Source organism: Petaurus breviceps, unplaced genomic scaffold, assembly GCF_028583685.1.
Source record: "Petaurus breviceps papuanus isolate PSGF00001 unplaced genomic scaffold, PetGlider_PUasm1.0 90895, whole genome shotgun sequence".
In the NCBI taxonomy this organism is placed as follows: Eukaryota; Metazoa; Chordata; class Mammalia; order Diprotodontia; family Petauridae; genus Petaurus; species Petaurus breviceps.
This window is the reverse complement of record NW_027187372.1, coordinates 31,222,541-31,234,281: the sequence shown is the minus strand read 5'-3', so window position 1 is coordinate 31,234,281 and position 11,741 is coordinate 31,222,541. Positions and strand designations below refer to the sequence as shown.

Genomic DNA, 11,741 nt, shown 5'->3' with positions numbered 1-11,741 from the left:
TTTCCGGTTGTCCTCACCTTCTACTTCTCCCTGCATTTTTCCTCTCGGTACTGCTGCGATGGTGTCTCACGTTGCTACACGGGACACTTTCACAAGGCACCTTGTTTGTCTTGATTTTTGCCTGATTGCTCCAGTCCCTTCCATCGGTTCCTATTAGCTCAGCCACTGATATCTGAAACCCTGCAAACAAGTCAGGAATCTTGCTTGGCAGCCTCTGAAAGATCATTTATTCCGCTTCTCCCGAGAAGCCTCTGGGCTTCCTTCCAGTTTAGGCATTATCTTAGGCAGCCCCACTTCGCAGCCCGGGAAGGGGCCAGGAAGCGGAAGCGGGGAGCGGCGGGGTCCTCCGAACTGGCGAAGTCCCCAGCGCCTGTGAACATTCGCTGCGTCCACTGCCTAGACGCGGCCCCAAGCGTCGGGTGAGTGGAGGCGGAGTCGGACCCTGAGCCCTGGCCGTGAGAGTTCGTCGGGATGAATCTGGAGTTGTTGGGTGAGAAGCCGCAAGGCTCCCCGGGGTGGGGACAGCGTATGTGGCCGGCTGCTTTCAGTCCGGGACGAGTGGCGGCCGCCGGGGGGAGTCGATTTGGCGAGTCCTTCCTGAGCTCCCGTCGTGTAGGCGGCTTGAGAGTTTGTGCCTCTGCCGGGAGTGGTGATGATCCTATCGTGTGGGTGTGTGTTTGTCTGGCACTCCTTGTGTGTTCCAGCCATCCTGTGTGTGTACATCCTACACTAAATATGTGCCTTCCGAGCCTAGTGGGTGCTTCGTGTGTCCAGGCTGCTCATTGCCGAGTGGAGAGAGGGAAGGAAGAGACTGCCCGACTTCAGGCCTGGGGTACAGGGCCTGGGGGAGCTCATAGACTGTTGGGAGTTTATCCCTGAAGCAGACACTAAAACGAGACAAAATTAACCTCTTTATTAGGCTCTCTGTTCAAGATACAGGTGAAAAATTACACAGTCCCTGCCTCAGTCAGCCAGGCAAGCATCAGTAAAGTCCCTGTTAATGCTAGGCACGCTGCTAAGTGCTGGGGATACAAAGAAAGGCCAAAAAAAAAAAAAAAGCAGAAACAGAGAAAAGAAAAAAAGCCCCAAGCCCTTGCTGTCAGGGAACTCACAGTTAAAGGGGAGAGACAAGATACAAACAGCAGACGTGATCCATAAACGAGCAAATGGGTGTACTCTCAGAGAGAAGGCACTAGCTTTCTGGAGGTTTCGGAGAGGCTTCTTGTAGAAAGTGATCATTGGGACTTGAAGCCAGGGAAAACAGGATGTGAAGAAGAAAATTCCAGGCATGGGAAATAGCTCGTGAAAAACTGCAGAGTAGGGAGATGGAGCATATTGTGGGAGGAACAGCCAATGTTACTGGATTCTCCAAATAGATATCAATAGGAATTTTTCAAAATAGGTTATTATAAAAATAGGTTTTCATCATCTCTTCTTCAGGTTCTCTTCTCTTTTGTCCACTTTCTTCATCTTTTTCATCACCCACTCCCCCATGATTGTACCCTTGCTTATCCTCCTCTTCACTCACATCTTTCTCTTCTTCCTTCTTGTCATCTTCCTCATCCACATAGTATGGGGAGGGGAGTAAGGCAAAGGGCTTTAAAAAGTGAATTTTATTTTTGAGTTTATATTTTGATTTTGTATTTGATTTTATATTTGATTCAGAAGGTTACAGGGAGCCACTGAAGTTTATTTAATAGGTGGATATGACATTAGGAAAATTACTTGGATTGCTGAATGGGGGATGACCTAGAGTGACAGAGATGTGAAGCAGGGAGACTACAGCAGGCTATTGCCATAGTCTATATGTGAGTTGATGAAAGCCTAGACCTTGGCTTATGGCAGTGTCAAAGAAGAGGAGAGGGTGTGTGTGAAGGTGGAATGGACTGAACTTAGCAAATTATTGGATGTGGAGGATGAGATGTCAAGAGTGACACCGAGGGTGGAAGCCTGGGTGACTAGGAGAATGGTGCACTTTATATGGGGATGGGGAGAGACAAGATGAAAAATAGTCCTTGCCCTCGTGGAGTTTACATTCACGTCCAGAAGTGAATTGGATTGTGTGGAAGTCATTAGTACTCCCTCTTTGGAGGTCTTTAAGCAGAGACTGATGATCTTTTTTTCTAGCATGTTTATAATGGAAAAATTTGTTTCCAATGAGGCTCGAACTGTAGTTTCTGAAGTCCTTTCCAGCTCATAATTCTGTCACAACATTTCCAATTCGTAGCTAATCTGTTACCAAATCTTGCCATTTCTGCCTTCACAACATCTATTATGTAAGGCTTCTTCTCTCCATTCACAAAGCTACAACTCTTTGTCATCTCTTTCCTAGATTATTACAGTAGCCTTCTAATTGGTCTTCTTGCTTCCAGTCTCTTGCTACATTTTGTATTCTGCTACCCAAGTGATTTTCCTAAAGTGTAGGTCTGCCTTTCTCACCTAACACCTCTTCCCTTTCTCCTTACTGTGTTTCCCCGATAATAAGACCTATCCCGAAAATAAGCCCTCCCCGTACTTTGTAAGATTCCTCTAAAATAAGCCCTCCCCCGAAAATAAGCCCTATTGAGATTGCTACTGTAGTGAAGGTGATCCCCTGCGCTACACGCTACATTACGGTACCCTCTGTATGCACCTTCCCCTCCCCTGAAAAGCACGCCGCGCTCCGAGCTGCATCCAATCAGAGCTGCAGCAGTGAGCGCGTCATCCTGTTCTTCCCCAGTGATTTGCTTATTGAATAAAGGTACATTTTTTTGTTCACATTTACCTGTTTATTAAAATTGCTGTCAATGTTCATTAAAATAAGCCCTCTGGTGTTTTTCTGTCCAAAAAAATTTAATAAGACAGTGTCTTATTATCGGGGAAACACGGTATTACTCCAAGGATCAAATATTAAGCACTTTGTTTAACTACCCTTCACAACCTAGCTATCTGTTCATTTTTTAACTTCCCCATATACTTATGTTTTATTCCCCTCCATGAACCCTGTGATATTGCTACGCTAGTCATCTTGCTTTTCCTCACACAGAACACCCTATTTCCCTTTTTTGTGCCTTTTTCACTAGCCTGTCTACTATAAATGGAATACTTCACCTCTGCTGCTTAATTTTCCTGGCTTCCTTCAAGACTCAACTCAGATCTTATCTTCTAGTCCCTTCAGTTGCTAGTACATTCCCCTTTGTATCACCTTCCCTCTATTCTATATATATTTTTGTGTCTATTTACATATTGTAATTTCCCTCTTGTATATACCTATTTGCATATAGTCTCCCACTTAGAATGTGTACTTGAGAACAGAATTGGTGTTCTTGCCTTTCTTGGTATCCCTAGTACTTAAACACAATGTTTTGAAAATAATAGGGACTTAATAGATAGTTGTTGACTGAATGGGTCTAGCCTAGTTTACTAAGAACAATTCGTGCCAAACTAACTTCAGTTTCCCTTTTAAGATAAAGTTGCTAGAACTGTAGTAACTGTCTATCAGACAGTAGACTTGTCAAGATATTTTTGGATTCTGACATTTTTTATTCTATAAGTAAAGGTATATTTTATTTCAGTAAGGAGTTTGACAAGGTAACTTATGGTATCCCTGAATATGAGATCAAGAAATGAGGACTGGATAAATTCACAGCTAGATATTGAGCCTTCAAGTGAAAAGAATGTCAATTAATGGATGTTAACCTTGAGTGAGGTCTTTAGTGGTTGGCCAAAGACTCAGTTCTTAGTGTTTTCCCTATATAATATTTTCATCAGTTTTATGGATATGGACATTAAAGCAATACTAATCATACTTTTAAATTCTAAAAATCTGAAAGAATAACCATTGCTTATTGAATGATGGAATCAGTGTCCAAAAAGATCTCAATACACTAGCACAATGGGTCAAATCTAATGTGATGAAATTTAGGAATAAGCCCTTTTCTTTTCCTAACTGCTTCCTCCCCTATCTTCCCATTATTCTGTTTTTACCTGGTGTATGCTTTTAAATTTACGTGTGTGTGTGTGTGTGTGTGTGTGTGTGTGTTGTTTTCCCTTAGAAAATGTTAGCTCCTTAGGGATGGGACAGTTTCCTTTTTGGCTTTGTATTCCCAGTGCTTAACACTGCGAGTGGCACCTCTTAATGTTTTTGGTTGATTGATTATTAAGTATATAAAAATCATATAGAGATGTGAGTTTCATGTGAGAAAGATATAGAGACTTTTACCGACTTCAAGCTCAATATGAATCACAAACAGAATGTTAATCAAAAATGCTATTTTCTTTTTCTTCCTAGGAATTTAGAAAGGGCATTGAAATGGTAATGAAATCATAAAGAAGGAGGTAGGATTTAGATAAGTGAAGTAGAATAAGGAGCCTGGGAGAATAGGGACAAATGCAAATGTTGAGGTGCAGAGTAACTATAGGAACTAGTAAAGAGACTTGCCTTTTGCTCACATTAGTTGGTGGGAGAGGTTTGGGGGAGACTTGAGGCAGAGAGATGAAAAAGATGGATTCCCAAAATTCACATAAAAGTGATGAACTGGAAGAGATCTTCTCTTCTGTCTCTGGTGACTGCAGGTAAAAATGTGATCAGGCCTCCAAAGAAGGTCAGTAAATACCCCAAAAAAGGGTGAATCCAGGCTTGATATCAGGGCAAACTTCCTAACAAGTAGAGCTGTGCAAAAGTGCAATGGGCTGCCTTGGGAGATAGTGGCTTACCTCTTATTAAGGTCTTCAAGCAGAGGCTGCATGCCCACTTGTTGAGTGTGTTATATTGGGGTTCTTTTTCTGGTGTGAATTGGAGTAGATGGCAATTGAGGTTCCTTTTTGCTTTAAAATTATGTGAATCATTTCATCAGTGTGGACCTTACTTTCATTAATGCAGGTTGGGATTTTTCATATTTTAGTCTTTATGAGTTGCTTAGGCCAAAATTACAATACTTTCTGATGATGAACCTTTTAAAACTTAGATTGGTGCTTGAAGAGATAAAAAAGCCTGTCCCAGGCCCTGGCCTTGAAACTTTTCAGGCTTGTTTCAACTTGCCAGATCTTCCGTACTCTTCTGATAATGCAGGGTCACCTTCATGTTAGAATGAGGCTTCAGAACAGAACCATAGCCAAAGGATGCAAACTTTTGCAGCATTATATTATACTGTCCAGAAAAAAGAATGTAATAGTCTTGCTGTAGTCTGTACTGGTGCTTTTAGAGCAGGGGTTCTTAAGCTGGCACCCACAGAACACCCAGGGGGTCCATGAATAGATTTGGAGGGCTCTTGAACTTGGATAGGAAAAAGTTACACCTTTTTTTTTCCCCCACCAACTTTTAACTGAAATTTATTATTTCCTTCAGTTATTTAAAAACATTCTCTGAAGGAATGCATAGATTTTTAACAGTCTATCAAATGAGTCCTTGACACATAAAAAGGTTAAGAACCCCTATTTTAGAGTAACTTTATAAATTAGTGACTAGGGAGCTTGAAATACATCATATGAGCAGAAATGTAAGGAGGTTTGGCCTAGAGAAGAAAACCTGGGTGGGGGGAAGGGTGGGGTGGACTAAGCAGCAGTGGTCTAAGATTGAAAGGCTGTCATCCAGAACGAGATGTAGAGGATCATAAGGTAGGATTTACAAGGGAGCAGATTTTGGGGTCAGTATAATAAAAACTTTTTAATAATTAAAACTAAGTGAAATAGGCTTCCTCGTGAGGCAGTGCTCCTTCACTGATAATCTAAAATATGTTGCTGCTGTTTTAAAAATTAACATTTTCCTTCCTTTGTTGCAGAGTCCTTTGGACAGAACTACCCAGAGGTAAGCTTTCAGTGTCCTCCTTCATCTTACTTAGTGATTATATGGGGAAAGCACATTTTTAGATCCTCATGACGGTAGTTTGAACTGTCCAATATGGTGATGGTCTTATATTAACTCATTGGGAGCTAAATATTTTATTTGAGTGAGGGGGGGAAAAATGGATGGGCAGTTTTGGTCAGAACTCTCATAACCTTTTGTGACTGACAATTTAAGTTCAAGAAAAATATGAAAACTGAGTGAAAAGTCTGAGGAATTAATTGGAGTAGCTTGCTGCTGATCTGTATTTACTTTGTTCTTTAGGAAGCTGATGGAACTTTGGATTGCATCAGTATGGCCCTGACCTGCACCTTTAACAGATGGGGCACGCTGCTTGCCGTTGGCTGTAATGATGGTCGAATTGTCATTTGGGATTTCTTGACAAGAGGCATTGCTAAAATAATTAGTGCCCACATCCATCCTGTCTGTTCCTTATGGTAAGACATCTTTAATTGACATTTTAAACTGGAGACATGCATTGTTCTCTCTGTGACCAGCAAAGTCTGTGACTGAGTAGGATTTATGGTTCTGAGGAGGGTGGCCAAGAAGGTTATGTGCAGTTGGAAGTTGGGATTGGTTTGAATGAGCCAAGATCAGGCAGACAAGTTGAAGAGTTAGAAGGACCAGAGGTGAGAGGTGTTGTCTGAAATAGAATTGGAATCAAAACCAGAAATCACAAAAAAAAATCCTGAGGGAGTCATATGAGAAGCAGGACTTGAATATATGAAAGCTAGGAGCTAGACCCGGGGTACTTAACCTGGGAGCCATGAACTTGCTTTGATAACATTTTGGTAACTGTTTCCATGTAATTAGTTTCCTATGTAATCCTATGAATTTTTCTTTTACACATATGAAAATATTCTGAGAAGGTTTTGCTCTGAGTAGGTCACTAAATTGCCAAAGGGGTCCATAACACAAAAAAATTAAGAACCCCTGAGCTGTACAAAGAGTGGCAGCAGCTGTGCAGTAGCAGGCGGAAGTATCACAGGGCTCTGGCAGCAGCAGCAATGGGGAGTGGCCCAGCACCTAAGGATGGTAAGGGGACTGAACACCCAGGCAGAAGAAAGATCCCCAGGCATCATTGTACTAGCACAGGGAGCAAGACTGAGTACCATCTCACTGCTCTGTGTCCCATTACCCATTTCTGGGTCACAGGTCCAGGGTAGAAAGGAGTGGTCACAAGAGAATAGGTTCCATATCTGTGCAAAGAATAAGGAACAAGTGCAAGAACCATAGCTGTGTGACTGAGCCCAAGAGCAGAGAGGAGAATCAGTTCTAACTTTCAGTTATACACATAAACCTACAATGGAATAAACTAGATTAGGAAACCAAAACCAGTTGGGAGCCAGCAAACAGTTCAGTCACTCTGAATCTGTGACATCTCTCCTCCAGTAACTGTAACTGAACAGACAGCAGTCTATAGAAATTCAGCCTCACACAAGCCAACAGGCCCAGATTGTGTAAGGATTTTGCAGACCAGGAGAGCAGTGAACAGAGCTCTTTCCAAATCATACTTGTTGGAAGCACCAGAAACTTAAATGCCCCCAGACTGATTTATGAAAGCAGTAGAAGGGCAGGAAAAAAAAAAACAATAAAAAGGCAGAAGCTCAGACTAGTCATTCCCTACCTCTCATCTCTGGAATTGAGCAGGTTCAATGCTGACAGAGTTCAGAGTCAAGAATAGGCTGGAAAATGAACAAGTAGAAAAAGAACCTGACCATAAAAAAGCTGTTGTGGTGATAGGGAAGCTTAAGATGAGCAATGAGGTGAAAACTTCTGCAAGCAAGGAAAAATGCAGATTGGACACAAGCTTAAAAATTCCTAGAAAAGTTAAGAGATTTTTTTTTTAAATAGCAAAAAAGCTATTTTAAAAGTCAGTTAAGAGCAGTAGAGGAAAAATTACATGAGAACTATGCAAGAAAATTATGAAAAGAGAATTGACAGTTTGGTAAAAGAAGCACAAAAAATACTAAAAGAAAGAACTCCTTAACAATCGGGAATTAGCAAAGTAGAAGGTAATAACTCTGAGATATCAAGGAGAGTATAGGCATCATATTTCAAGAAATTGTAAAGGAAAACTGCCCAGATAGCATAGAACCAGAGGGCGAAGTAGAGATGGAAAGAGTCCATTGATCACCTCCTGAAAGAAATCTCCAAATAAAAACTCTCAGGAATATTATAACTCAAATTCAAAATTCCCAGGTCAAGGAGAGAGTACTGCAAACAGCCAATAAGAAAGAATTCAAATACTGTGGAGACACATTGATCATGATCACACAGGTGTAGCAGCTACAAAATAAAGGAATGGTTTGGAATATAAAGTTCAGGAAGGCAAAGGAGCTAGTACTGTAACCAAGAATAACCTATCTAGCAAAACTAAGTATTATGAAATGGGGGAATAAATGGATATTTAATGAAATAGAGGACTTTCAAACATTCCTGATGAAAAGACCAGAGTTGAATAGAAAATTTGACATTCACAAGAGAAAACATAAAAAGGTAAACATAAGTGAGAAATCGTAAGGAACTAAACAAGATTAAACTTTATTTTCTTATATGTGAAGATGTTACATGTAACCATATCAGAACATTCTCATCACTAGGGCTGTTAGAGGAAGCCTTCTTAGAGAAAGGGCATGGGTGTGAGTCTGTTCTATTGAGATGATCTCAAAAGAAGATTGGAATGGTGGCATAGGGGGATGCCCTGGGAGAGGGGATAGAAGAGAGAAGAATTATCTCACATAAATGAAGCACTCAAGGATAAGTTTATGCAGTACAGGAGAGATGGGTGAGGGCATGGAGGTTACAGAAGTAGGCAACACTTAAACCTTTCATCTGAAATGATTGAAGGAGGGAAGAATATTTATACATACACACACACACACACACACACACACACAATTGAATATAGAAATTCATCTTACCCAACAGGGAGGTGGGAGAGAAAGGGCTGAGAGAAATCGGGGGAGGTAGGAATAAGAGGGAGGGTAGATTAAGCAAACCAGTGGTCAGAAGCAAAGGAGGAGATAGGGTGAAAAAGAAGGATAACTATAAGAGGAGAGGCTGGAGGGAAATCGCAGTTTGTCCCTATGAATGGGACAAACTTGTCCGTAAAACAGAATGAACAGACAGTTAGTTGGACAGTTTGTGAAAATAAAAAACTGAAAGATTGCACATTGTAACTTAACGATACATTAAAAATTAACCTTTTCATCTTTTTTTTTTTTAAGTTGGAGTCGAGATGGTCACAAACTTGTGAGTGCATCAACTGATAACATAGTGTCACAGTGGGATGTCTTATCTGGGGACTGTGATCAGAGGTTTCGATTCCCTTCACCTATACTGAAAGTCCAGTATCATCCCCGAGATCAGTATGTTTAGCCAAAATTATCTTTTGGGTTGGGGTTGTAATTTACCTGGGCTAATTTTGTATTGGTGAACATTTTAATTTGGAGTCAGTTCCCCAAAATATTTGTAGGTGGTTTTGTTCTTTGGGCTGCTGGTGCCCTTGAAGTTTTAAGAGAAGCAGCCAATGATAATTTGCTTCATTGTAATTTTATAATAAAATAGACCAGATTTTTTTTTACTTGAAAAATGGGCACATAGAAGAGTAAACATGACTGTCTTAGTTGAAATTTTAGGAGGGGTCAATAATTTATTGATTAATAATTAATTAAATTAATACTATTATTAATAAATTATCTATTTAGGGGGGAAAGGGGGGATTGATCTTTAGATGCCAAAGCACAACTTTTTGGCATTTGTCTTTTTTAAACAGGAACAAAGTTCTTGTATGTCCTATGAAATCAGCTCCTGTTATGTTGACCCTTTCTGATTCCAAACATGTCGTCTTGCCAGTAGATGATGATTCTGATCTGAATGTGGTTGCATCTTTTGATAGACGAGGAGAATATATCTATACGGGGAATGCAAAGGGGAAGGTAAGTATGCAAGGCAAGATCTTGAGAATTAAAACAATCTTGTGGAAAGTATTCAGTTGTAGAAATTTGCTGCTCTTTTTTCAAATCAGCATTGGGCATTGGTCCTATTCATACATACTTGGCTTTTTATCTCCTTAGGTTTATTTTCTTATATTCTTGATATTAGTGAACTAATAGCACAGATCTGCCTATAGCAGCTGTGTTCTGAATTTTACCCTCCTACTCAAATTCTATTGATTTTTAAAATTTTTCACCAGGAAGAGAGGCAGAGATTTATTAAAGCCTCATTAATTCAAATTGCTGAAGGCTGAGCTGAAGATTACCTTTAGTCCTTCTCTATAAAAAATGTTTGCTAAATAAAATAGTATAGTTAATAGAGAACAAATTTCTTACTATTTAGTAAAGTGGATAATTGAAGGATGATCTACTTCTAAGGCACACTGTTAGTCTAGTTGAAGTACATGTATGTTTAAAAAGTGTATGAAAATAACATTTTTTTCTTGGTCTGGACCTGGGACTTCATTGGCAGAGAGAACACCTAGTGAGTATGGTTGCCTGAAGGACCTGGATAGAGGTGTAGTGATTGACCAGTCTGTGTCAGAGGTGGGACTTACATGCAGGTTTTCCTGACTCTGAAGTCAGCTATTTACCCAGCATGCCAGTCTAACAAAAACAATTACTTCTTTTTAAGCAGCTTGTAATTCAAGTCAGCTTTTCCTCTAAGAAGGTGGTGTGTTATTGCGCATAAGGGCACTGTGCTAAGTGACCCTGGACAAATCACTTAATCTCACTGAGCTCATCTCATCTCAACCTCATCTGTAAAGTGAGAGGGTTACTGAACATTTACTGGAGAAAAATTTATTATTTTTTAAATTATTCTTCTACCTGGAGTTGAATAAATACACACTGGTTTTTGGTGGGGTGTTTTTGTTTTTTGGGGGTTTTTTTTTTTGGCTTTGGACATTTTGTCCTTTCATTTCATGGCTTCTTTGGAAAATGCCTGTTTTGAAGTTTTGACTTGATCAGGAACCTTACTAATGTCTGATAATGATGCTGATGTGATGATGGTGATATATAATTTCTTTAACAAGTTATTTTATTCACCTAATATTCTACAGAATATTAAAATATTAGAAAGCAGAGTAACAGATTGTCCCAGGACTGTTTCTGTCTGTATTCCATCAAAAAAGATGAGGATTAGGTGAATAACAATAATAAATAATAATAGAAAATAGGAAGGAATACTTTTAAAGAAAGATTTCAGAAACCATCTATGGCAGGTTGAGGAAGTTAGTGAAGTCTGCCAAAAGGCTGAAATTCCTGATACCTTTTAGTCAGTAATTGAAAATAAAAGCCAAAACAGATTAAGGTCACATAAGGACTCAAAGCAATGCAAAAAACAAAAATGAAAACAATTCAACATCAAACAAAAACTTTATTTTGGAGACTTGAGGAGCAAAAAAGGAATTAGGACAGAGAGATAGATATCCGGGGGATATGGAGAAGTTCTGGTGGTATGGTTGCATTCATAACATAACAGAAACACAGCTTAGAACTATTCGAAGCAGCTTGTGTACTTTTAATATGAATCCAGTGACATGTGCCTTTTGTCAGCCTGGACCAGTACTTTTTTTAGTGTTAGTTCCCAGAAGTATTTCTATAAGTCTTTAGTTGGGTTATCAGGTATGCTGATAATATCTATCGTTTCTCTTCCTGTTTTTGTTTTGTTTTTAAAGAAAATGTTAATCTTTATAAAGCTGCTGTGGGGTATAGTAATCTGCTGACCACTAAATTTTTTAAAAGTAGAGGGATAGCAGTTTGCCCAGGACCATTTCTAGCTGAACTTTTTTGGAAAAGATGATGGCCATAATACCGTGAGAGAAAGCATAGCATTGTGGATAAAGGATTCTCCTCAGAGCCAAGAAGACCTGGGTTCAAGTCCCACTTCTGATATTTGCTGGTTGTGGGGCCTTGGACAA

At 39.8% G+C, this 11,741-nt stretch overlaps 1 protein-coding gene across 3 annotated transcripts in view; it reads left to right on the top strand.

The window, feature by feature from the left end:
• The first annotated feature begins 266 nt into the window (after positions 1 to 266).
• The window catches only part of RBBP5 (RB binding protein 5, histone lysine methyltransferase complex subunit), a 36,516-nt gene continuing 25,041 nt past the window's right edge, over positions 267 to 11,741 (top strand). Inside the window, exons 1-5 of one of the 3 annotated variants that reach the window (XR_011165749.1) lie at positions 267 to 490; positions 5,760 to 5,785; positions 6,086 to 6,258; positions 9,052 to 9,192; positions 9,600 to 9,762. Coding sequence is in view for 2 of the 3 variants with exons in the window: in XM_069074665.1 (XP_068930766.1) it covers positions 472 to 490; positions 5,760 to 5,785; positions 6,086 to 6,258; positions 9,052 to 9,192; positions 9,600 to 9,762 (522 nt within the window). In the remaining variant the exon portion in view is untranslated. The remainder of the gene's footprint in view (positions 491 to 5,759; positions 5,786 to 6,085; positions 6,259 to 9,051; positions 9,193 to 9,599; positions 9,763 to 11,741) is intronic. The other 2 variants (XM_069074665.1, XM_069074666.1) reach the window with 2 other exon arrangements.